Source organism: Corylus avellana, chromosome 4, assembly GCF_965113065.1.
Source record: "Corylus avellana chromosome 4, dhCorAvel1.hap1.2, whole genome shotgun sequence".
NCBI lineage: Eukaryota > Viridiplantae > Streptophyta > Magnoliopsida > Fagales > Betulaceae > Corylus > Corylus avellana.
Genome location: NC_142493.1, coordinates 24,957,913 through 24,985,434, shown reverse-complemented (window position 1 = coordinate 24,985,434; position 27,522 = coordinate 24,957,913). Strand labels below are relative to the sequence as shown.

The 27,522-nt window shown below is 33.9% G+C and overlaps 2 protein-coding genes across 3 annotated transcripts; one reads left to right on the top strand and one right to left on the bottom strand.

The window, feature by feature from the left end:
* Positions 1 to 1,275: 1,275 nt before the first annotated feature.
* LOC132179899 (transcriptional regulator SUPERMAN-like) lies at positions 1,276 to 2,513 on the bottom strand. Of its 2 annotated transcripts, none has more exons than XM_059592692.2 (2): positions 2,271 to 2,513; positions 1,276 to 2,051 (listed from the first exon to the last, which is right to left on the bottom strand). In XM_059592692.2, the coding sequence occupies exon 2, from the start codon at positions 2,019 to 2,021 to the stop codon at positions 1,317 to 1,319; it is 705 nt and encodes a 234-aa protein (XP_059448675.2). In that variant the 5' UTR covers positions 2,022 to 2,051; positions 2,271 to 2,513; the 3' UTR covers positions 1,276 to 1,316. The 2 variants fall into 2 exon arrangements, with proteins under 2 accessions (XP_059448675.2, XP_059448676.2); XM_059592693.2 differs by having other exon boundaries at positions 2,439 to 2,502.
* A 20,563-nt stretch (positions 2,514 to 23,076) lies between these two features.
* On the top strand, positions 23,077 to 26,682 carry LOC132177622 (quillaic acid 3-O-glycosyltransferase CSL1). The gene is made up of 8 exons (XM_059590021.2): positions 23,077 to 23,729; positions 23,835 to 23,939; positions 24,178 to 24,312; positions 24,464 to 24,676; positions 24,783 to 24,882; positions 24,975 to 25,144; positions 25,577 to 25,927; positions 26,033 to 26,682. The coding sequence occupies exons 1-8, from the start codon at positions 23,130 to 23,132 to the stop codon at positions 26,576 to 26,578; spliced, it is 2,220 nt and encodes a 739-aa protein (XP_059446004.2). The 5' UTR covers positions 23,077 to 23,129; the 3' UTR covers positions 26,579 to 26,682.
* Positions 26,683 to 27,522: the final 840 nt, after the last annotated feature.

Here is a 27,522-nt window from a genome sequence, read left to right as displayed (position 1 = left end):
TATTTTCTGATCAAGTAAAAAAGGTCGGATGAGATGGGGTGAGGAACAAAAATCTTAGATTATTTTTTCAATATTTTTGTATGAAAGATAATATATATATATATATATATATATATATATATATATAAATGAAAAAAAAGGAAATATACAAGCAAACGGCTGACTCTAAGTAAACAGCAATAGACAACGAAATCAAACAAATATTAGGTTAATGAAATATTGCATTTACCTCCTTTTAACTATCATTTTTTTTCAATGTCATTTCAATGTTTCAATTTTTATAATATCTCTCTTCCGTGATAAAAAATAACAAAAATACTCTTCATAAGAACATTGTAAAATTAAGACATTAAGAGTGACATTACAAAAATGATAGTAGTAGAGAAGGGCAAATCTGGTTAACCCTTATACTAAAATCTAGCAAAAGGAAAAAGTGGTGTAATTTTAATTCAACGTGATAAAACAAATATTGTATCTGTGTTTTCCTTTTTAATTAATTATTTGGGCAGTTACTACAGTAATCAATACCAAATCCATGCATCATCATGCATGGAATCTCACTCCCCAGTGACAAAGTATCTATCTATCTACCATGTAACGCTCTTTTTTTTTTTCTTTTTTTTTTTTAATATATATATAAACTGGCTGCTTACAAGCAACCTAGATTGGACATTCTATTGTTTATCTTCATCTTCTTCTTAGTTATCATTTAACAGTCACACATCCTTCTCCAAGAGTATTAAAAAAAATTAAAGAACAAGTTGGTCTCCTCATTTCTAGGTGGAAAAATCACCCAAGAGGCCATCTAGTACTAATTCACAATTTTACCTTTTTTTTTTTTTTTTTTTAAGTAAACCAACAGCCATTGTTGTTAAGTAACAGTTAACCTACCAAGATGTACAACACCAACGACAATAACTAGAGCAAAGGAGAACACCCCACCCCACCCCCCCACCCCCCCAAAAAAAAAAAAAAAAAAATCTGAGAACTCTGTGTTTCTCATGAATAAACAAACAAACAAGAGATGAGATGATTCAAAACTTAAAGCCGATCGATCTAGTCTTTGCAATGCATAGGACACCAACAAATCTGATGAAATAGCAAGTATTTATCTTAGCCATATATAGCCCATAAGAGATGGAGAATGAGTTCAAAACAGTTAACATATACTTCAGGAAATGATTGAGATAATTAATTAAGCCATAAAACAGAAACTACATGCCAAATTGGAACAATATATTTAATACATCTTGCTATATTTAATTTTCTCAGATGGTAAATAGATGCAGTTAGCTGAAAAAGCTCATATCCTTTTTTTAAGAGTATCCCAAGCGAAGTTCCAAATCTAAATCATCCTCCTTTGACTCACTGAGGAGACCAATCTCCAGGTCTAACCTGACAATCTCAGCCTTCTTCAAAATCATGCACCCGTCTCCTTGCTTGAAGCCATCAAATTCTTTTCCCTTATTAACCAACTTTGCACTCTTCATTTCAGCTACATCCGTGCTTCTTTTGGGACTCAAAGAATCAAATAAGCTACCAACTAAACCCCATTTTTGCACTTCGCCAGGAGAAGCAGAAGATGGTGAAGTTAATGAAGAAAGTGGAGGAGAAACTAAACAAGGCAAAGGGCGAGCAAATGATAGTGATGATGATGATGATGATGATGAGGATGAAAACTTAGGGTTAGGGTTAGGGTTAAAGTTAAGATTGAGAATAGGGTACTGACCGTCTCTTGGGGGTGACTGTCTCAGCCTGGCTCTGTCTCTCCTATGGACATTCATATGGCCGCCCAGAGCTTGAGCAGATCTGAATTCCCTTTTGCAGAAGCTACACGTGTAAGATCTTGGAGGCCATGAAAACCCATTTACATAATCATCACCTCCATGGCTTTGGCTAATATTACAGTTGAGGGAATCCTTAGCCTTAGGCATAATGTTAACATTGTTGATGCTGTCTTTAATGCCTCTAGTGCCAATGCTTGGGTCTTTCAACTTGTTGTTCAAGCTGTTCCTCTCCATGATGTTTGCTAGCTTTTGGTTCGGTCAGACCTAGCAAGATCAAAAACACAATAATATACACTCTAGAACATATATACCAAATCATTCAGAAAAGAGAAAATAAAGGAACATGGCCGGACATCTCTCAAAAGCTGTGTGTGTGTGTGTGTGTGTGTGTGTGTGAGAGAGAGAGAGAGAGATAGAGAGAAAGAAGATTTATAAAAGAGAAAAAAGAAAGAAAGACAGAAAAAAAAAAAAAAAAAAACAGACCTGGAGAAAATAAAATGAAAATGGTGATGAGAGAGAGTTGGGTTGTTGGTTTTAGAGGGTAGTGATTAAAAGTTTCAGGAAAGGGCATGAAATTCCTAAGCCGATGGAAGGTGAAAATCCGATTGGAGGGTACCCCTGAAATATCCTAAATGTTTGGCGAGTGCTTACTTCATATGGAACCTCGGCCTGCCAGTGTTATGCCTTTTTGCCAAATCTAGCACACAAGTAGCGGACATCCTTTGCTTTCTCTTTTATTTATATCCAACTATTATAGTGTTTCTTCATCTGGTCTAAACAAAATAATGAAGATGAGCTGGGCTTGATGACTTCGGCCATACGTCGGACCCTGATAGGGTAACATCACCCAAAGTCAGAGCAACCAGAAATTCAAATCCTACGTGATTTTTTTCTTTCACCCAATCTCTTTTTTTTTTTTTGTTTTTTTTGACATTTCCTCACCTTCAATTTCTCTTTCCATTTACAATCACCGATTGGTTACCACCTCTTGATCCCTTTTTTCCCTTAAAAAAAAAAAAAAAAAAAAAAAAAGGCGGGGAGGGGGTAATTCTACTCTTGTATATATTTCATGGTAAAACTTGATGATGTGATAGGTGATGACAATCAGCTTTTGAAAAACAAAAATTAAAGGCTGATTTTTAGTGCTACGTCATAACAGTTGTATAGCAGTCTATTTATAAATAACATTACTCTGAAAAATAAATATTAAAGAAGCATGTATTTATGAGGAATCGTTTTAACTTCTAGATTAAATTTTACAGATTTAATACTGTATATGTTGTTAAGTTATTTAAAAAAATTAAATGGCGTGATATTATGTATACCATTAATTAGATACAACAAAATGAAATATGGATTATGAAATTGTTTCTTTCGTTTGCACTCAAAATTAAAAGGATCTTATTCCATCCTTTTTCAGCAAAGCTAATTAATCTCTAACATAGCTTCTAGTCTTAATTTTAAAGAGAAATGTTATAGTTCTTCCTGCTATTCTCTTGGTCCTACATGGATATTATTATTATTATTATTTTCTGAGGTATAAGTGGGATAAGTTATTTTATGTTTTTTTAGAAAATAATATCCACGTAGGACCATGAAAACACTAAGAGAACATCAAGAAGAATTGTAGCATTTCTCAATTTTAATGATGTGTTATCATGATTACAGTTAGATGCATGTAGTCATATAGTAAAACAAAATCTTGACCATAAAACGACTTATATCTAATGTACTTGGTGATATAAATGAATGTAATGTACGAACCAATGAACATTCATGAATGAAATTCTTAGCTTGGAGAACCTCTCAATTACTCATCAACAAAGTGTCGTATTAGTTGATTTGTGTTTGGTTGCGTAACGACTTATATCTCAAGCAATTAATAACGACTATTCCATTTTTATAAACAAACAAACATACCTTGAAGATGAAGGTCTTGCCTTTAAGGGTTTTAACTTTTTAAGCCGATTGATGGAAAGGATCCTAACAAGTAACAATCATGCATCTAATTAATCAGTGACAATTAATGGCCTTGATTAATGGACCCTTGTAGAAAATAATACTCATTAATTATTTTCTTAATTATTTCTTTATACAATGCCGGCCAAGACCCTAATCGAAAGATAAACTTACTTAAATTTTGACTTTTTATTTTTTTATTTTTTTATTTTTTATTTTTATTGATAAGGAGAAAAATGTGATAAATGAGGATATTTTCTACTCTTAATCCTGATGGACGTGAGAATGGGAGACCCATTGGAAATACTTCCAAACACAAATTTTGACTTCCACTTCACTGCAAAGTTTTAATAGGTTCATGGTCATCACAACTTTAAAATGCATTATTGTCAAGAAGGGTGTGAATATACATGTAAGCACATCATCATCCACGTACCCATGCAATGTCGGATGCCACAATATCAAAGAGACGTTTAAAAAAAAAAAAAAAACACTAAATGTGTTATTCTTGAACAGATTAATTAAGCGTATTGAGTAATTCGTTATTAAGATATATCTTAATATATAGTGTCAAAGTAGAATAAAAAAAATTATCCGCATATATTTTTTGGCTTACTATACATACTAATTCAATTTTCAATGACTAAACAGAAGGCTGCTAGAAAAAGAAATGCTGAAAAATGTTAATTTTACCATTCAGTATTTAATCTTTTTATTTTGTTCGACACTAGATAATGCATAGGTTTATGGACCTAATGGTAAACTAAACAACAATGAAGTGGATGACCATGGATATATAAGAAGGAAAAATAAAATAAAATACAAACTTTCCTTTTTGTAAATAATTATAAGAAGGATAAGAAGGCTAGGAAGAATGAGCTTTCTAAAATGACATCATTTACACTGTCAAATTCTGACTATGAGGAAATGGATCTCTCCATTCTATTCTATTAAAGCAAAATGGTATAAAAATTTGTACAAAATTATTCTTATTTTTTAAAACTTGAATAACTTTGTCTCACCATTTTGTCTATCCGTTTCCACCTACACCATTTATTACCAAAAAAAATTGGCAAATCAACGTCAGCTTAATGAGGGTCAAAAATAAAAGGGCACCTGACAGTACCTTTTGAAGGCAACTAACTATCAAGATGTTAAAACCTTTCCTTGAACAAAGAGAAGAAAAAAAAAAAAAAAAAAAGAGGTGCTTTCCCTTAATTAAAATAAATAGATTATTGACCCAATATTGTGTCGTGGAAGATTTCGAAGGTCATGTCTTCTTACGGCCAACCCTTTCTTAAAGTTTGGTGTTCTAAATACGGTTTAGGGAATATATTCCTCCTATCAATACATATAGGGAATTGCTATCCATTTCCAATTTACACACCTAATTAATTATGTGACAAATAACTTTAAGGGATCGAATATTGTGCAAATCTTTGGTAAATAGAATTCTATCCGTACATAAAAATGTCAATTTGATGTCAATTACAATTTCAATTTTCACATGCATGTCACCATTCTTTTTGTTCTCTTCTAGCAAATCTTCTCCACCTTTGGCTCTCTTTGCAGAGCTTTTTTGGTTTAACAGAAGTCCTAGATTCGGATTTAGATCTTAAATACATTCAATCTTAGTTATTTTTTGTCCCAGCCCCAGTTGATGTCTCATTCACCACTGTACAACTATCATGTAGTTTCATGTACATGCATAGTTAAGTTCAAATGAATTTCCTTTATTAATACTTATAACATTTATCATTCATGTGCCATTACAACCAGCTTTTTTGGCAACATTTCTGAGTGTCTTCTCCGTCTTCGAGAATTTTCTTTGGAATTGCAGTTGGATTGCTGTCAACATTGATTTTTTTTTTTTTTTTCTTACAATTGCTTTGTCCGTTTTCTACATAATATATGGAAATGCTCATAAATTCAAGCGCTAAAGGCACCCAAACTACAACTGATCAAAGGGTACAATTCTGGGCCCTTTTACAAAAATCATTATTTTAAGTGATAAAATTGTAATTGTGCTCCATTAAATACAGAATAAGGGGAGAGAGTGGCAGGTGGTTCATCTGTGCCACCCAATTCCATGACATTGAATGAAGCATTGATTTACACAGCCTCATTACTTGATAGAAAGGAAATCTCAGTGCACCAAGATTTCCCCTCACCATTTTCCTGCAAAAAAGAGAGATGGTTATCAGGGAAACCCTTCTAGACAGAAGATCCTTCCCATGTTCAGGCTAGATTTGGTGAAAGACTAGCGGCCAATCAGAGGCATCCATGCCATGCTAAATATGGCTGTGATTTATAAGGTTCTACAGCCGAAATTGCAGGGTTTACTCGCAGTGCAACACGGTGCTAGCTGTCTCGTCTACTCATGGTTTAAGAAAATTTGAGCTGACTTTTTTTGCATATAATAATAAATTGCCATGTTTATCTATGGCCTAGAGACTCAGACGAAAGAGAGGGTACTGTAGGCTGTGAATGAAGCTTTGTAACTCATGAGAATCAAATGCCTTTGCCATTTGGTTCCTGTCTCATCAACTTTGAACATTGCTTCTCTCGTTTGAAGAAAACATTCCATCACTCTCTCTCTCTCTCTCTCTCCCTAGCTAGCTTTCTCTCTCTCTCTTGCACACTCTTCTTGGTCGGACTAAATCGAAGCTAAAGGCACATGTGGAAACTAAGAAGCTTATTGGTTGTTTTGTAAGTGCAAATTACGAGCTTTTCTTACTTTGCTATTGCTTAAGTGGGGCATGGTGGCTGACACCTGGGTGAGTAGGGACGAAATAGATTTTATTTTTCGGTTGTGATGGGATAAGCAGCTTGTCCATTGGCATTGGCCTAGATATTTGCTACGGTTATTCCACATTGGTTGTAAAATGAATTGGTGGTTAGTTTATAAATGAGACGAAAAGTATCACCTCTTGAACTAGCTTTAAGGGTTAAAAGAGGCTAAGTTTAACCAATAAACTAATCTCAGTCCAACAACCCACGGAAAAAAAAAGGTTGTCTTCGCTTCGACCCAGAGTCTAATGTGTGAGGAAGAGATTGTTAGAGTTATCTCACATCGGTTGTGAAAAATATTGGTGGTCATTTTATAAGTGGAAATGAAAGTTTTACTTCTTAAACTAGCTTTTTAGGGTTGAGAGAAGCCCAAGTAGGGACAGATTTAGGGGTAGTGGCCATGGTCCCCCCCCCCCCCCCCCCCCCCCCAAATTAAAGGGAAAAAAAAATTAAGGCAAAAAAAAAAAAAATTTAAGGTATTTTTTGCCAATTGGTCCCTCCCAAAAAAATTTTGACCCTTAGTCTCGCCCTCAAAACTCAAAGCTGGCTTCGTCCCTGGGCCCAAGACCACCCAACAATATTTGGAACATGTGCTGCCACTGATGCATGGTATTATAGTCTTGAATAATTTTACTAATTAACCACGAATTTGGTTAGAACAAGCTCAAAAGGACTTCATTTGCATCTCATGGGAAAGCTGACTTTAAACAGAAACAAAGTGAATATATGCAAGAATATATATGTGTCTCTATATATGCAAGGCTGAGGAGAACTTTCTGAAGCAAAATTCCCGAAACAACTGGTTAAACCTTGGTGATCACAATATTGCATACTTTCAGAGTGGTAAAGGTCAGAAATTCAAAGAAACTTATCAACTTTTTTATGGGATGATAATGGGATTAAAGTGGAGGAAGCAAATCAAATTAAGAGTGTATGGCTAAAGAATATTATAGAAGATTAGTTGAAAGAAACTCAACACATGTTTGATGAAAACAAAGCAGCACGAGTATCTCAGTTGATCAAGAATAAGCTTCTTTATCAACTGAAGTTTCTGAGAAAGAAATCAAATATGTTATTTTCACTATGCATAGCAGTAATTAGGCAGTGCAGGATTTCTTCAACTCAGTAAAACTTCTTAAGGAAGACTTAACGATTTCAATCCTATAGTTTTGGACGACTTAACGATTTTGCTTATAATTGACAGTACAGTGTTTAACTATGCCCAATTTTGAGAGAAATGCTACATACCCTAACATTTTTTTCCAAATTCCCTTTTCCAAATGATTTGGACTCATGTTCATTTTAAAAAAAAAATAAAAAATAAAAAAATCTAATCCTATTTATTTCTTGAACGGACCTGTTCATTTGGGAAAAGAAATTTGATAAAAAATGTTAAGCATTTCTCCAATTTTGAAGGAATGAATAGCACTTGTATATAAACCAACCATTGCCATTGGTCCATTTCATTAGCTGCCACCTGGGCTCATCCTAAGTCAATTGTTGGGTCTATATATATGAGAATGGAAATGTGTTAAAAAAAAAAAAAAATTGGGCTTCTGTGGACTTCTTGGTTTAATGGGCCGTTGTGACTCATGCTCAATTGCTGAAATGGCAACCAATCGATTGGGTGTTGTGTTTTTTCTTTTTTTAGTGAGATATTATTAATAAAAGAACACAGAATACATAAGAAGGGTGGGATGCTCCAACAATGACATCATTATTTGAAAATAGGCCAAATAAATTGTCTGGCCTAATCATTATTGCCACACAATTAAAAAAAAATAGCAAAAATGACAATTTCTTAGGCAATATCAATAATTTGACCAACTGTTTGGAGAAATGCCTAGACAACCGCTAGAAAACTTGATAGCCAAAACCCTCGAGGCTCTACACAACACCATTTTTTGTTCAAACCCTTAAAGAGAGTGACACAATAGCACGTTCGTGAGCATGGGTGGAACTACATGGTAGCTCGAGGGGACTTCAATCCCCCACGCCCTTATTATTATTATTTTTATTTTTAAAAAATATTCCTATAATCTTTTAAAGATTAAATTTTTTTTTTTTTTCTTTTGCTCCCTCCAAACTTTAAATACTAGTTCTACCCCATATAGCAATTGATAAGTAATATAAATTGAAACCAAGTGTTGTTAATTGTTAAGGTCAATTCATGGCCAATTGAAGACAAAAAAACTACCGACAGCTCAAATTAACCCAACGCTGCCGGCCGTATCCAAGTTGAATTAAGATGAGCCGACTGCCAAGTCACAGTTTTTAAATGTATTCTATTTATTAGTAAAAAAGTTCTTGACCAATGTATTCTATTAAATATCTGAAACTCTTGAAGAATGTTAGTTGACAATCCTAGTCATTATCAGAATGGTTAGGTGGTGGAAAACAAATTTCTCGAACAATCGATAACTCATTTTTTAATTTGTGTACACTTGTCTTTTCTTTTTCTTTCTTTTTTTACATGTTTACACAAGAGGGGGATGAGAATAAGGATTCGAACTAGTGACCTCTTGTTGGAGTTATCCCACATCAGTTGTGGAATGGGCTAGTGGTCAGTTTATAAGTATGAGAGAAAGTCTCACCTCTTGAACTAACTTTTGGGGTTGAGAGAGGCCCAAAATCACCCAACACTAGTATCCTTAGTTAGGGGTGAACATCAATTTCAAATGCTCAGCGGAATTAATCTATCTCTCTTTGTGTAAATTAAATAGTAACACAGTAACAAAATAATAATCAAGCAAACCCACAAGCAAAACACCAAGATTTTTACTTGAAAAATCCTTCAATGCGAAGGTAAAAACCACAGGACTTAGTCCAGTTAAATCTTCCACTATCAACAATAATAAGTTTACAATTATCTTCCCTAGAGAAATATCTAGAGGTTATCATCACATCAAGGATACATGCATTCTTGGATTAAACATAAATTCATCACCCTAAAATGGATTTCAACAAGAATAAAGAAAGATCTCACTAAGGAAGTATTATCAACCAAGCGACTGGAGAGGAATTTCAATGATCGACACTAGTCAATACATAGCACTCGTCGTCAGGAGCAACATTCTAAAATTGCATCAAGATCAGACCACAAACGAACCTCCGATCTCTGACGGATGTGGTTAGGCAAACCCTTTTCTTTTTCTTTTCTTTTCTCTCTCTTTCCCTTGCACAGTCACTGTTTCTTTCTTCTCCTTATTTCTTTTTGTCTCTTAGTCTCTTCTAAACACATGTAGGTGTGTTCCTTTTTATATAGCAAACAAAAGGGTAGCAACCCTTTTGTTTACTAGTCCACGTGGGTTGGTCCCCATATAAAGAGGGACCACCCCAACAATGCTCCCCCTCTCGATTATGTGGGAGGTTTCACCAAGCCCGCCGTGCTTCTATAAATTTTAAGCTTTTACATAAGCAATGATTTAGTCATCATATCTGAGCCATTATCATCAGTATGGATTTTTTCAATCTGTAACAGCTTATCTTCCAGTGCATCACGAATCCAATGACACGTAACATCGATATGCTTCGATCTTGAATGGAAAGTTGAATTCTTACTGAGATAGATGGCACTCTGATTGTCACAATAAAGCACATACCTCTCTTACTGTAGACCTAGTTCTTGTAAGAACTTTTTCATCCATAACAATTCTTTGGCCGCTTCAGTGATAGCAATGTACTCTGCCTCTGTGATAGACAAAGCAACACACTTCTACGATCTGGACTGTTAGTACACTGCTCCCCCTGAATAAGTAATTAGGTACCCTGAAGTAGATTTTCTAGAATCAATATCCCCAGCCATATCTGCGTATGTAAACCCATCAAGCACCTGTTGACCATTGCTAAAGCATAAACATACTTTCGAAGTACTTCTAAGATACTTGAGAATCCATTTCACAGCTGCCCAATGTTCTTTGCCAAGATTAGAAAGGAACTAACTGACAACTCTAACTACATAAGCGATATCAGGCCTCATACACACCATGGCATACATCAAGCTACCCACGGCTGATGCGTAAGGTACTTTCTTCATTTCACCTTTTTCTTTCTCACTTGTATGACTTTGATTTGAACTCAACTTCAAATGACCTGCAAGTGTAGAGCTCATCGGTTTTGCCTTGCTCATGTTGAATCTGTTCAATACCTTCTCGATATAACTCTTTTATGATAGCCACAATTTTTCTTTCTTCCTATCACGAGAGATCTTCATACCAAGGATTTGTTGTGGGGGTCCCAAGTCCCTCATAGCAAAGGACTTACTCAATTCTTTCTTCAGTCTATCAATTTTACTAGTGTCACGACAAACAATCAACATGTCGTCCACATATAGTAAGAGAATAATAAATTCTCTATCAGAGAATTTCTTCACAAACACATAATGATCTGATGTAGTTCTGTCATATTCATGATCAACCATAAAAGAATCAAACTTCTTATACCACTGTCTCAGTGCCTGCTTGAGTCCATACAAGCTCTTTTTCAACCAACACACTAAGTATTATTTGCCTTTAGCTATGAACCTCTCTGGTTGCTCCATATAAATTTCCTCCTCTAAGTCACCATGAAGGAAAGCAGTCTTCACATCAAGCTGTTCAATCTCCAAATTCATTGTGGCAGCCAAACTCAAAAGAACTCTGATAGAAGACATCTTTACCACAGGTGAGAAAATTTCACCAAAATCAATGCCCTTCTTTTGACCGAACCCCTTTACAACTAGTCGCGCCTTGTACCTTGGTTGTGATTTGTTTGGTTCAATCTTGCATCTGAACACCCATTTATTCTTAAGTGCTCTCTTGCCCTTAGGCAATTCCACCAAATCATATGTGAGATTCTCATGCAAGGATTTCATCTCGTCTTGCATGGCTTCTAACCATTAATTTTTCTGGTCATGTAGTATAACCTCTTGATAACTTTCTGGCTCTCCCCCATCAGAAAGTAATACATACTCATTAACTGAATATGTTCTGGAAGATCTCCTCAACTGAATCTCAACGGCTGGTTCTGAAGAAGCTTGCTCTGGGTGCTCTTCTGACTCTACATTATCAATTGCAGACTCACCATTTTCACCAACTGTATCAACCTATTCTTCTTGTACATCTCCCATGTGTTCATCATGCATCATACAAGGAGGAATAACTGGATCCAAATCAACACGGTATTCACTGAGAGACTCTGTCTTTTTCTGATCCAAGTCTTCAATGGTTTGATCTTCAAAGAATATGACATCTCTGCTTCGTATGATTTTCTTATTAACTGGATTCTACAATCTATAACCAAACTCCTCATGCCCATAACTCATGAAGATAAATTGCTTGACTTTGCTATCAAGCTTTGACCTCTCATCTCTAGGAATATGAATGAATGCCCTGCAGTCAAACACTCTCAAGTGTTTAAAAGAAACATCTTTCTCTGTCCAAACCCTTTGAGGAATGTCACCATCCAAAGGAACTGAAATAGAAAGATTTATCAAGTAAACTGCTGTCCTCATTGCCTCACCCCAAAAATGTTTAGGCAATTTTGCATGAGAAAGCATATACCTGATTCTCTCACAAATCGTTCTGTTCATTCTCTCTGCTATGCCATTATACTGTGGAGTCTTAGGTACAGTTTTCTCAAGCCTGATGCCATGGCTTTTGCAATACTCTTCAAACAATCCTCTGTATTCACCACCATTGTCTGCACGGACACATTTTCACTACCTTCCAGTTTCTCTTTCAACCTTCATATGAAAGACTTTGAACACATCCAATACCTAATCTTTGGTTTTCAAAGCAAACACCCATACATTTCTAAAGTGGTCATCAATAAAAGTAACATAATAAAGAGCACCATCTAGAGTTTTAGTGTTCATAGTGCAGACATCAGTGTGAACTAAACCAAGAATATTAAACTTTCTTGATGAAGAGGATTTTTGAAATGAAACTCTTCTTTGTTTTCCAACAAGACAATGAGTACATGGCGTTAGTGACGTACCTTTATTATTAGGTAGGAGCTATTCCTTGGCAAGAATCTGAAGTCCCTTCTCACTCATGTGACTAAGCCTCTTGTGTCATAGCTCAGTGAAGTTTTCATTCTCAACAACAATCGCATCTCCCTTTACTAGTATTGCAGCTGTTTTGTAGAGAGTGTTGGTCTTCTTTCTCCTGGCTACGATAAGAGAACATTTGCTCAGTTTCTACTGTCCACCTCCAAGGTAATTGTGGTAACATTCATCATCAAGTTTCCCAATAAAAATCAAGTTGAAGCGCATTTCAGGAACATGTCTAACATCCTTAAAAATCAATTTGCACCCAATGCTGGTTTCTAGTTGTACATCTCCCATGCCCACAACTTTACACTTTGCTTCATTTCCCATCCTAACCTAGCCAAAATCGCCACTGGTGTAGGAAGAGAAGAAATCTCTATGTCGAGTAATATGAAAAGATGATGTTGTATCAACTACCCACGTAGATTCATCACGTGCGAAATTAGCACAAGCTTCATCAAAAGCAAATACCACATCACCATCAGATGCAACTGCTGCAGTGTCTTTTTCTTCTTGCCACAGTGAAAACATTTTATGTCTATTTTTTAATTGGACTTTCCTCTTGACTTGTCACGACTGTCATACCTGTGAGGTTTTTTGCTTTTACTTCTCCCCCGCCTTTCTATAACAAGTGCTTCTGAATAAGAAGAAATACCTTGCTCTTTTCTTCTTACCTCTTCATTGAACATGTTATCTTTTACCATACCCATAGTTATCACACCATTGGGAGCTGAATTACTGAGTGACACCACCAAGGTTTTCCAATTGTCTGGCAAAGAACTCAACATAAATAATGCTTGCACCTCATCATCAATGCAAGTTTCATGATAGACAACTTATTTAACATTCCCTGAAAAATTACTTAGATGCTCTGTAACACTATGCCCATCTTTGTACTTCAAATTCACAAGTCTTCTTATCACGAAGGCTTTGTTTTGAGCAGTCTTTCGTTCATAAAAGGCTCTCTAACTTCTGCCAAAGACCATAAGCATCAACTTCTTTAGCTACGTGATGAAAGACACTTTGATCAACCCACTGCCTAATATATCCAACGGTTTTTCTATTCAATTTCTTCCAATCATCGTTGGTTGCAGCAACTGGTTTGACACCTTTCAACTTAATGGGGTCAAACAATTCCTTGCAATACAAAATATATTTCATCATAGTCTTCCAAATTGAATAATTGGAAGCTGTGAGTTTAATCATGCTCTTAGATGACTCTTCCATTTAATTCAAACAAGAACTCCACACGAACAATGAACCAAAGGCTCTGATACCACTTTGTTAGGGGTGAACAGATGCTTAGCGGAATTAATCTACCCCTCTTTGTGCAAATTAAATAGTAACACAGTAGCAAAATAATAATTAAGCAAACCCACAAGCAAGACACCAAAATTGTTACGTGAAAAACCCTCAAATGTGAAGGTAAAAACCACGGGATCTAATCCAATTAAATCTTCCACTATCAACAATAATAAGTTTACAATTGTCTTCCCTAGAGAAATATCTAGAGGTTATCACCACATCATGAATATATGCATTCTTGGATTAAACATAAATTCATCACTCTAAAGTGGATTCCAACAAGAATAAAGAAAGATCTCACCAAGTAGGTATTAGCAACCAAGCGACTGGAGAGGAATTCCAACGCTTAACACCAATCAATACGTAGCACTCATCGTCAGGAGCAACACTCTAAAATTGCATTAAAATCGGACCATAAACAAACCTCCGATCTCTGACGGATGTGGTTAGGGAAACCCTTTTCTTTTTCTTTTCTTTTCTCTTTCTCTCCCTTGCGCTGTCACTGTTTCTTTCTTCTCCTTATTTCTTTTTGTCTCTTAGTCTCTCCTAAACACACGTAGGTGTGTTCCTTTTTATATAGCAAACAAAAGGGTAGCAACCCTTTTGTTTGCTAGTCCATGTGAGTTGGTCCCCACATGAAGAGGGACCATCCTAACACTTCTGCTTCATTAAGTGTGGTCCCAACGTATTGAACTACCTCTTTCACACTCATCTTTTCATTTGTTTCCCTCAATTCACTCCATTAGATAAGATACTCTTTGTCTATCCCTATCTCTCACCATGGGTTTTTCACATTCAAAGTAAGATTTTTTAGTAATGATATATGCAGTGCTAGCTCAAGCCTTAGGCGAACTAGGCGGTCACCTAGCTAGGGCCCCCAACTAATAATTATGCAATAATTTTTTTTTCTAATTTTTTTAAAGGCTAAAAAAAAAAAGAAAAAAAAAAGTGTAATAAACAGTATCTAATTAATGGATTGAGATCCCCTAGAATTCCCTTTAAATTTGAGATTTTCAAATTCATAAATGTTGGCCGTTCATCTCATGTAAGTGTCTAAAATGCTTGCTCCCTCCTCCTTTCCCTTCCCTTCTACTCCCCTCTTCTTTCCTCCGCCCTCCCCTTCTTGTTTTTTTTTCTTCTTATTTTTCAATTTTTTTTTTTCTTTTTTGGGTTTTTTCGACTAGTCTAGTTGCTCCAGCCATCCATTGCTTATGTTGCGCTGCCTTTGTCCGCCCTCCATCGTGCTATGCCGCTCTTCGCTTCCCCAAAATCGGTTGAGCTTTAGATGTAGTTTTTCAAATCTAGATCCAGTCTCCTCAACTAGTTTTGTTCAGCCACATGCCAGCCCGCCATGCTCCCCCAACTCCTCAGCTGCCCATCAGCTCAAAACGGCTCCATCTCGTCCACTCTGCGTAGGCCAATTGTGCTTTGCCTCCCTCGCTTTGGCTGTTGTAGCTGTTTGTTAGCTTTTTTATTATGTTTTTGTCTTTGTTTTTTGCTTCTTCTTTTTTTGAATAAGGTTTTGACTTCTCCTTAAATCTACTACTTTGTGAGTGATCTTTGGGGTGAAATTTTTTATCCTACCCTTTGGGTCGAAGATGATTAGTTTCGGGTGAGAGTTTTACTCACATGGCTGAGAAAATAAAAGTTAAGAACATGGGCTACCTATGTATTAAATTAAGTCTACTCTTGTAACCTCATAACTTGGACTATAATTTATCAAAATTTTATGCTCTTTGATGTAAGAGTTTTTTATTTATTTTTTATTTTTAATGGATGAATATGAAAGATTTTCCTAAAAAAAAAGAAAAAAGATTGGTGATTATTTAATGTATCACGCCATAAAATAGAGTTACGTTATTCCAACGAGCTTGAAACCCGTGCATTGTTTTTAAAAAGGAAATAATAATAATAATTAGTAGATGCATAAATGACTGGAATTTTTTTTTTTAAAAAAAAAAAGTTTCAAGTAGGAAAAATTAAAAATTTTGTCTAGAAAAAAAAAATAGTTAAAAAAAAAAAATCTTGTTTTTTAAATTAAAATTTTCGTTTTTTAAAAAAATTAAAAATTAAAAATATTATTTATTATTATTTTTTAATTTATAGAGGTATTTTTGTGTTGTTGATAAATTTATATGGGCATTTTATCTTTTTGCTAGCATTGGGGGGATATTGACAATGTTTTTGTAGTTTAGGAAGACATTGTCACAATTGAAAGTTTTGGGGCACATTGTCAATTGGATGGTAATTTGAGGAGTATGTAGGCTTTATCCATAAAAGAATATATATATATATATAATAAAAAATAAAAAAGAATCACATATTGAAACTAATAATCCAAATTAAAAGGTCTGCAAAAATACTGTTATAATACAACACTAACAAAAGATCATGGTTTGATTTTGTCCATGCCCTCATCTTTGCCTTCCCAAAATAACTTTATTTAAGATACTTTCTAAGAGAGAAAACTTTATTCTTGAATAATGTATAAGCAAAAGAAAAATATCATTCTATACTTGGTTTGAAAAATTGAGTATTTTTTGTTTTAACTTCTTACTTCTTAGAAAAATACTAATAATTCCAATTAAATTTCATTTCCCTCTACAACACTTTTTCTTATGCCAAAATTATGTACCATATAAAAGCGACTGGTTTGTGGTTAAGGGGAATTAATAGTAGGAAGAGACAATTGTTATCAAACAAAATGAAAACTCATTCGTTAGGTCAATTTTAATGGACAAAGCTATCAAAAAAAAGTTTAATTTGTACCACAAATTATATATTGTTTTATAACAGCATTCATTGTTTTCAGAAGCAGTACTGAAAATAGTATGAAAAAAATTTGAAATGTTGTAAGCAGCTAAATGTTAACACTAAGATCAAATTGCATACCCTATTCACATTCTATATTTATCTACATTTTCTCAAATTCCAAATAGAGTATCCCATAAAGAAAAGAAGTTCTTAAATGTAAAATTAATCTTAGAAGCTTAAACTAAACATAAAAAATTAAAAATTAAAAAAATAAAAATCCAAATCAGCAAACATTGCTTTGGCTGGTTATCCTAAAAAACCTTATTACAATCAAATGAACAAAATTACATCAATTACAACTTTCGATTAAAGTCAGACCCTTTTGTATTCAAGTTGCTCAAAGAATTAACCTCTAGCCACCTACCCTCATATCAAAATTCTTCCTTTCCTCAGGCCTATGAACACCGGATATAATTTGAGAATAAAAGTAAAGATTTGGCATTTCAAGGGCCAATCCCTCCACTCTCTCTAACTCACGGCTAGGAGATGTAAAACACTTGATATAATTTTTTGGATACTCATTTACATGAGACACAATCACAAAGCAAATAACTGACAGCCCACTACTAACGTAACTGTTGACTTAGTTATGTGTAAACCAACTAAAAAACATAAACCATAATGTGGCTTCTATCCAAGCTCATAACATTTGTTGGAGGAGAATTGTTTAAAGGGGAGGAAGAGAAAACTAATCGCGTGTTTCAAAGATTTTCAAGCAATCAGATTAAAGTAACAAATTAAACCCTAAACACAACAAAAATGAAGTTTCAAAAGGAATATAATAAACTTACTCGATATAAAGGGTGAGGAGTTTCAGAAGGTAGTGATTTATATGAAGAATGAGAAATAGTAGGGAAGAACAGAAAAATTAAGGAACAAAGGAATAGAAATAGCGGCGACTCCCCAGTATGATTTGTAGCATTTGAGAAATGTGGGAAGAAAGTTGTAACATTTATGTTTGGTATGAACTGAACTGACGAATAATAAATAGCATTGTAAAGAAAAGTGGAACCGTTTTTTGTAGTTTGGAATGTTTACAGTTGGTCATGAAATAAAACTAAACAAACGGTTAGCTTACCACTAAATTTAAACGCACGTTTAATACTTAAAAAACACATTTGGCAACAAAATATAAAGCCACTTGTCGCAATGATATGCTTTCTTGTTTACGACTCGGCTTTTATGTCGTTTGCTATTATTTAATCACAGAATTTGAGGTTTAAAAAATAACTCAAATCTTGCTACACAAAAACAACAACAATAATATTAATAACAATGGGAAAAAAAATATCAAAAGAGTGTAAGAGATTAAGGAGATGATAGTTTTGTGTCTTTAGATTTCAAATTCTTATATTTATCAAATCAATAGGTAACAAAAAAAAAAGGGTTTTAAACAAAAAGTTCGTTGTCACAAGAAAACGAAAAATGGGTGAAATGATACACAAAATCAACTACCTCTTGCAGGAGGATTCAATTGGTGATGTGGGTGGGAGTTTTGGAGATAAAGAGAAACAGTGGGGAACATAAAAACCGCCAAACCTTTAAATCCATTAGAGAAAAGAAAGCAACAATAACAAACAACAATGAAACCGAAGGTTCTAAAGCAATCGTTTACAAATATAAAACACGTATGTGTTGCTCTAAAAGACCAAAAAAAATTAACAAATTTCTATATCCAATTCAAATAGAACATATAATATTATTTTAAGCAAAAAGTGAAATATTAGCATAATATATTGTCAACATCATATTTCAACTAAAGAGTATAAATACATGTATGTCTTTCAAATTATAAAAACCAGTAAAGTTTAATTGCCCAGTTTTAGATGCCACCTGTGAAGTTTAATTGCTCAATTTTAAACGTCATGTGTCAAGTTATTAGACTATCCTATCTAAAATTTCTTTCTCATTATAATTTATTTAAAAAATCTTTAAAAGATTATCAATAACAAATTTTTACTTCTTCACTCAATTAACTCATTGGTTATTTGAAATGAATAATAATAATAATCAATTTGAATTAGAAACAATATATATTATAATAGAAAATAAACACAGAATACAGAAAAATAAGAACAAAACCACATTTTAAAAAAAAAAAATACAAATATAATGGGAAAGAACTATATTTTCCTATATGTTTCTCGTAGTTTCAATGAAACCTTGAAATCCAATATTGTCCATGAATTAAACACATAAAGAATGTATATATATTACACAAAAACGTATTACTCAATTAACAACAATGAAAACTTTTAAAAATAAACTTTGAATGAAACCTTAAAAGAAAAGGAAATATGCTAAATTTTAAACATCATGTGTCAAGTTATTAGACTATCCTATCTAAAATTTCTTTCTCATTATAATTTATTTAAAAAATCTTTAAAAGATTATCAATAACAAATTTTTTCTTCTTCACTCAATTAACTCATTGGTTATTTGAAATGAATAATAATAATAATCAATTTGAATTAGAAACAATATATATTATAATAGAAAATAAACACAGGATACAGAACAATAAGAATAAAACCACATTTAAAAAAAAAAAAAAATACAAATATAATGGGAAAGAACTATATTTTCCTATATGTTTCTCGTAGTTTCAATGAAACCTTGAAATCCAATATCGTCCATGAATTAAACACATAAAGAATGTATATATATTACACAAAAACGTATTACTCAATTAACAACAATGGAAACTTTTAAAAATAAACATTGAATGAAACCTTAAAAGAAAAGGAAATACTCAAGAATACTCAATTTGAATGAAAAATAATATATAAGGATACAAAACGGGGAAAAAAGGAAAAAAATCTAATATAAGCATTAAATATCTGTTTTATATATGAATTTGTCATGATTACATACTAATAGCCCGCTAGCTTTTGCTAGATACAATAGCCGACTACATAATTGACACCTCCTATGGTTTTCATGGAAATTTTTAAAAAAATTTACAGTTGGAAACCAAAATTTAAATTTAAATTGGGCAGTTAGATTAATTAAGGAAGAAAGAAGAAAAGGAATCAATATTTAAAGAAAAAAAAAAAAACCTTTGGATAGCATTCAACAATATGAAAGCTTTAAACTACAGGCAAACATGAAAATATTACAAAACTAAAATACACCCATTTGTCAAAACCCAAAACGAAAGCCAAAAAAAAAAAACTTTATACCCTGTCAGTAACATTAGTGACATACAATACAGTGGCACCCTCAAATCGATGGAAAAACGACTCAGTCACTCTGTTTTTCTTTTGGGTCTCCTACGACTGCCTAAATTAATCTCTAATATTGGATTTTGTACAAAACAAATTAACAATTATTTATTTGTAAATGAAGCATGGTTTTTTTTTTTTTTTTGCTTTCTTAACAAATATCGTCTAGGTAAGCAGTTCACATAAAATGAATAAACAACTGCCATTATTACCCACTAACAAAAACTTAAATAAGCATCAAACTATATATATATATATATATATATATATATATATATATATATTCCTTTTTCTGTCTTTTTTTTTTTTTTTTTTTGTTTCTCAGGAGGCAAACATGGTTTTAAAAGAAGGCTCGGGTCTTACCTGAATTGCAGAAGCAGGAAGTAAAAGTTTTCGCACATGTAAATCCTTGCCCAGATGATAGCTGCCATTTACAAAGGAAAAAAAAACATAAAGCGAAAGCGAGAAAGATGCGAAATTCCCTTAACCAAAATCCCATTAAAATTAGCCAAACAAAACAAAACCTATTTGCTGTAGGATCCATCTTGTTAAACTTAGACAGAGGAACAAATATTATAGACAATAAACAACTTACATTTACCAAACCAAAAATCAAAAAAGAGCATAATAATATAAAACTTAAATCTATATTTCTATTTGTGGCCGAGCATAATAATATAAACCTCAAATCTATATTCCTATTTGTGGTCAAGTTTATGAGAGAAATAATACATAAAAGAACTGATAACTGACCACAGTAATATTCTACCCGGTATCGCTTCTCACATTACTTGAAATCGTTGTCCTCAAAAGTCAAGCATGGTGTTAAAAGAAGGGTTGAATCTGACCTGAATTGCAGAAGCAGGAAACAAAACCTATTTGCTGTGGATGTAAGATTTTTGGGCTTCCTACGGTGGTAGGAACGTCGGCGTCTTCAGGCAAAGTAGAATTCTGGAAAGCTCTTGCTTCAGGTAATTTTTCTTCTTCTTCTCAAACCCAACGATTGACTTATAGAAATCTGAAATGACCGCAGTAATATTCTACCCGGTATCGCTTCTCACATTACTTGAAATCGTCGTCCTCTTTCGTGATGGAATTATAGAAATCTACTTGAAAAAAAGAGGGGACAATTTAAAGTTTAACTGGTTCTGTTTCTTTGGGTTTCTAAAAAGCCAAGCATGGTGTTAAAAGAAGGGTTGAATCTGACCTGAATTGCAGAAGCAAGAAACAAAACCTATTTGCTGTGGACGTGAGATTTTTTTGCTTGCTACGGTGGTAGGAACGTCGGCGTTTTCAAGCAAGATAGAAATCTGGAAACATCTTGCTTCAGGCAATTTTTCTTCTTCTTCTAAAACCCAACGATTGACTTATAGAAATCTGAAACGATGCTTTGTCGTTTAAAAACTTTGGCAACTTAGATTTGTGGAAACCGTTATGCACAGATTGACACTTGTCAAAATTTTAGAAATTCCTGTTTTAAATGAAATGACACCTGTCATGATATTAGCTTATTTTACTTAAAACTTTAAAAAATTTAAATGCACAGTTTCATTTAAACTCTTAGACTCTCCTATCTAAAACTCTCCTATTATATATTATATTAGATAGATATTAGATTATATGATTAGATTAGATTAGATTAGATTAGATATATATATTAGATTATATTAGATATGGCAGTTGAGATTGAGAAAGAGGGTACTTTGAAAAAAAACACGTGTTTTCATTTTAAATGGAATGACACATGTCATGATATTAACCTATTCTACTTAAAACTTAAAAATATTAAACGCACAGTTTCATTTAATATAATGATTTGTCAGATAAATAGAATGCCACGTGTCAAACTCTTAGGCTCTCTTGTCTAAAACTCTCCTATTATATATTATATTAGATTAGATTAGATTAGATTACAGATGTTCAATCAAATCCATTTGTTGCTCTACTTTTAACACCTTTCCTTCATCCAACCAATCAAAGGTATGTCATTTGTCAACCTTTGAATGGATACATTTATTGATTATTGAAATTTATAGATGTAGTACCTCCCCAAGAACAAGTCTAAAGTTTTTTTTTTTTAAAAAAAAAAAAACAGTTGAAGTAATACAATTTTTATTGTAAAGTTATTTATAAATAATTGATGTATTAATTTATAATTAATAAGTCAAATTTGGTTAATTATTTCATAAATTATGCATTATCATGCATGTCAATCTATAAATAACTTTATAATAAAATTCATATTACCTAACACCAGTCCAAAAGTTAATCATAAAAACTCACGAATTCAATAAAATTAATCTTTAAAAGCTTGACCTTTCCATATAGTTGCGAACGAATTTGTTTCTTGGGCTCCAAGCACTACCAAATAGCAGCCAAGCAACAAGTACATTACCATTCAACGGATCGCCCATAAATCTTGACTTGGCTTTTAAAGCCTTCGACAATGGGTCAAATCCAATGAACCGCTGGAAAACGTTGGCTTTTTTACCCTTTCCCAAAAGAATATCACTGTCACTTTCACTTGCACGCACCAGAGACGTCCAAATGCGTACAAATTTGTTTTGTCTTTTTATAAAGTCTTACATCAGTCTGTGCGTCACCAGAGACGCCTCCACGCCTCTTAAGTCTTATCTACGACTTTTTCAACTCCTGAACGGCTTCCTTATCGGCTGATAATTCAAAATAATAATAATAATAATAATAATAATAATAATAAATTCATATGTTATATATATATAATCAAAATCATGCACGTTTTAAATTAAACTTAGAAGTTTTTGAACTATGTCAAAAAAAAAAAAAAATTTATTCGCTACTAACAGATTTTGATTAAGTTAATGCGATACTTATTTAAATAAAATATGTATCATAATTTTATTAGTTCGATGGCCGAAAGTAGCGTTTAGACTTTAGAGTATAGGTGGCAAAATTAAAAAAAATTGGGAGGTAAAATTTTCAAAAAAAAAACATGACCCTTTTTCTAAAAGAGCCACGTAATTATGTGTGATTGGCTCTGACAAGTCACATTATCTTAAATAAATTTATTGTCACGAACAAATTAAATTAGTATTTTTTGTTTTAGAATATTAAAAAAATCTAATTACAAATCAAGTAAACATGTGGACTCATTTTGCGTTTTCCCGGTACATAAACCATACCATACCATTGTGCCGGACCAAATTAACACCATCCCACAAGCTAGCAGTAGTGAAGTAAACAATGGAGGATTCTGTGCCTCTCCATGTCCGCCATGTGCACAAACTATCCATATTTATCAACAGATCACATTCGCTTATTCACTCGATAGCTATAGCTTTCTTGATTTACTACAGAGCCTCTTTCCTCTTCCAAGACCCCAAGACCAGAGCATCCCCAACTCTACCATGGCTGCTTTTGTTCGCTTCGGAGCTCCTCCTCTCCTTCATATGGCTCCTCGGCCAAGCATATCGCTGGCGTCCCGTTACTCGAACAGAATTTCCAGAAAGATTGCCGGACGACGATAAGCTCCCGCCCATTGACGTCCTCATATTGACGGCGGATCCAGACAGGGAACCGACTGTGGAGGTGATGAACACGGTGTTATCAGCCATGGCGCTCGACTACCCGCCGGAGAAGCTCCACGTGTATCTTTCCGATGACGGGGGTTCTCCTCTGACTTTGCATGGCATGAGGCAGGCTTGGTGGTTTGCAAGGGGGTGGCTTCCTTTTTGTAGGAGGTACAGGATCGCCACCAGTTGCCCACAGGCTTATTTTTCGGCTCCGGAGGATGATGGAGGTGTTGGAAGCTCGGAGTTCAAGACTGAGCGACAGAAGATTAAGGTTAGCTCTAGGAGTAGACATTATTCTACTTTCAAATTAATGTACCTACGACTCGTAATTAAAATGAGTTTTAGCGGCCACCGTTGATATTGGCGGCGCATGCAGGAAAGGTACGAGGTGTTCAAGGATTCTATTGCAAAAGTAAGAGAAAGAGGTGGGACAAACGACAATGGTCGGATCACTGCACGAGATCACCCTTCTGTTATTGAGGTATCACTTTTTATTTCTTCTTCTAGCATCTACCAGATGTTCTAAAACTACAACATTTTATATATATATATATTTAGATTGTCTTTTCCTTATCTAAAATATTATATTTTGTCTTTATTTCTTGTAAAATTACTTAAAAAAGTTATCCGATATCCGACATGGCGTAGACAAGGTTAGGTTTGTCGATGAATTACTCAGATTGTCTAATTCTCAAGAGGTTGGCATTAATGGCATGCAGGTGATACAAGATGATCATGCCAACGACACCGTTCCGCCTGTAGACCAAGCTAAGATGCCTCTCCTTGTTTATGTTTCCCGTGAGAAGAGGCCTTCTCATCCCCACCATTTTAAGGCTGGAGCACTCAATGTCCTCGTATGAATCTTCCCTGGCCTCCTATATTTTGTTAAAAAATATTTAATTAAATAATGAAATTTACTTAATCATCTTATTAACTTAAATTGCTGCGTCAACGGCATATATATAAATAATTAACTTAGACGACTGACATAATTATATATTGCAGCAAAGGGTATCAAGCGTGATAAGCAACTCCCCCTACATGCTAGTGTTAGATTGTGACATGTATTGCAATGACCCCACTTCAGCAAGGCGTGCAATGTGCTTCCACCTTGATTCTAACATCTCACCCTCCCTAGCTTTTGTTCAATTCCCTCAGAGATTCCACAATATCAGTAAGAACGACATCTATGACAGTCAGCTGAGGTCATGTTTTTCGGTAAGTATGGGAACTTTCTTTTTCTTTTTCTGTTGAAAAAGTGTTGACTTACATTGAAGAAGGTAGAAATTTTCACAAAGATTTTTCTATGTACCCATTGGTTTAGGTGCTATGGCAAGGTTTTGATGGACTTAATGGACCCGTCGTGTCTGGGACAGGCTTTTATATCAAGAGGGAGTCATTGCGTCGAGGTGTCATACAGCAAGGTTCGTTGGATTTTTTGTGTATTGCTATTTTCTTATCTTGATTAATATTAATGGATATAGAAACTGATTATCATTCGTCTTTTAATTTGCAGACGTTAATCTCGAGGAACTTAAACAATCATTTGGTTCATCTAATGAGTTAATCAAATCCTTTCGCCAAAACCACAAGCCTAATGTGATCAACAGTCAGGATGGATTGCTAAAAGAGACTCAATTCTTAGCCTCCGTTGCCTATGAAAATGATACTAAATGGGGAAAAGAGGCAAGTAAACCTCATCAAATTTTCTTTTTATATATTTAAACTCCAATTGTTTCAACTTCAAATACTTTTTGTTTGAAATTTTTTTCTGCAAAAGAAAATGGTTTCTCTCAAAAAAATTTGGACGGCAGTAAGGAATGAAGTGTGAGAAAGTGCGAGTAAGAAGAAGAAGTTTAAACTCGAAAAATAGTTTACAGTTTTAAAAAAATTAAATTATTTTATGAAAATTAAAGAAAGTCTTTTTGTCAATCAAAAATATTCTCGGTTTGACCACAATTTTCAATCGGACAAAAGACCGAAAAATATATTTAAAAAAAAAAAAAAACATTTTCGAGAAACTATTTTAAGTCAAAACAAATGGAAGCATAATTTTCAATTATTGATTGATTGGGGTACTTCATAAAAGTAATTTTATTTCTCCTAATTGGCATACAGGTCGGTTTCTTGTATGATTCTGTGGCAGAAGATTTATTTACAGGGTTCATGTTACGTTGCAAACGTTGGACTTCAGTTTATTGTGATCCGTTGAGGCCACAATTCTTGGGAAGCGGCATCACTAATTTGAATGACTTACTGAGTCAAGGCACCAGATGGAGCTCCGGATTGGTAGAAGTGGGTTTATCAAAATTCTGCCCTCTTATATATGGACCACCAAGAATTTCTCTTCTCGAGAGCATGATCTATGGGGATCTTACATTTTTCCCTTTGATCTATTTCTTCCCACTATGGTGTTTCGCCACTATTCCCCAGCTCTGTCTACTTGATGGCATCACCCTGTACCCAAAGGTATGAACACGTAACCACATATAACCACATATTGTCGTGCCTTCAAAACGTTCACACAATCTCACTCTTACCCTAATTAATATACATCTATTGTACGTGTCACAGGTCTCAAACCCATATTTCGTTATATTTGTGTTCATCTTTTTATCGGCCATTTCTAAGCATTTACAAGAGGTTCTCACAACGGGAGGGTCATTCCAATCATGGAGAAATGAACAAAGGATATGGATGATTAAATCAATTACAACTCACTTATATGGAAGCTTGGATGCTATTATGAAGAGGATGGGGGTGAGAGAAGCCAGTTTCTTGCCCACCAACAAAGTTGAGGACGATGAACGAGTCAAACTATACCAAATGGGAAAATTTGATTTCCAAACATCAAATATGTTTCTTGTTCCCATGGTTGCCCTAATCATCCTCAACATGGCTTCATTTACTGGTGGACTTTTTAGGGTGATGTTTCTTGGCGAATGGGACAAGATGTTTGTGCAAGTTTTCATCTCCTTCTATATCTTAATTATGAATTTTCCAATAATTGAAGGGGTGATGATAAGGAAGGACAAGGGACGTATTCAATCATCAGTCACTTTATTATCTGCTGTCTTTTCGTGCGGTATTTTGTTTTTGGGATTTATATTTCTCCTTTAATAAGTCACTTAATTAGTGCAGATTTATTCTACATTTTCACACTAATTATTGTATCACTATTTCTGTTCTAGGTTTCATTATTCATGAAGGGCATATTTCTTTCTTGACGACAAAAGTGTTTGATGTTTTGTTCTCTATTTTATGGTATGCTTTTTGCTCGTTTGTGCAAGTAGGAGTTTGCCAAATCCCCTCCCCTAGCTAGAACAGGTTGGTTTAAGAAAAAGTTTTCTTTTTCTTAGTGGAATGAAATTGGACAGCTTGCTCTCACAAGTGTTGCTTTCTGTCAAATATCAAGTATGTTTGATGTCCTCAATTAAATTTAGGACAAGGTGCACGTGGTTGTTATGTTAGCCATCAAAATAATTAGAGTGCTATAGATTCAATCCAGGTGGAAGAAAAATTGCATGTGTGGTCCTTGATGCTCAAACTCGAATGCTAAAAAAAAAAAAAAAAAAAAAAAAAATAGAGCCAAAAAGAAAAAAAATTGAACCAAAAAAAAAAAAAAAAAGTCCATTTCCTTTTAACAAGACAAGTAGTAATTGATCTGTTCGGTCTCAACTTCTCTTTGCCTGCTTTTGTTTCGAGCACGGTTAGAAGTGACAGGGATTGGAATTTGTCTTAATAAGGGTGGACCTAATTAAAATAATAGAAGATAATTTATTTTATTCTCTTTATATATTATATTTTTATTATAATATATAAAAGTAAAATATAATTCAAAATAAAAATTATAATACAATAATATGTGTATTAGAAAACCATATCTATAAGATGCATGTCATAAATATATGTCAAAGTGATATATCACTAAGATAAAATGTAGGCACTAGTACAAAAGTAAAAACAAAAATAATACAAAATACAAAGTGTCTAAAATTTCATCTTACGCATTGTATCAAAAATTTTCCTGTCAATGTAGATAACTAAATTATTTGAAAGAAATT

What these genes read in the sequence shown, in the direction of transcription:
- LOC132177622 (XM_059590021.2), top strand. Translation starts at nt 23,130, where the DNA reads ATGGAGGATTCTGTGCCTCTCCATGTCCGCCATGTGCACAAACTATCC. An exon ending in CTGAGCGACAGAAGATTAAG is followed by an intron (nt 23,730 to 23,834) that starts GTTAGCTCTAGG and finishes CGGCGCATGCAG; the next exon opens with GAAAGGTACGAGGTGTTCAA. An exon ending in ATACTAAATGGGGAAAAGAG is followed by an intron (nt 25,145 to 25,576) that starts GCAAGTAAACCT and finishes ATTGGCATACAG; the next exon opens with GTCGGTTTCTTGTATGATTC.
- LOC132179899 (XM_059592692.2), bottom strand. Translation starts at nt 2,021, where the DNA reads ATGGAGAGGAACAGCTTGAACAACAAGTTGAAAGACCCAAGCATTGGC.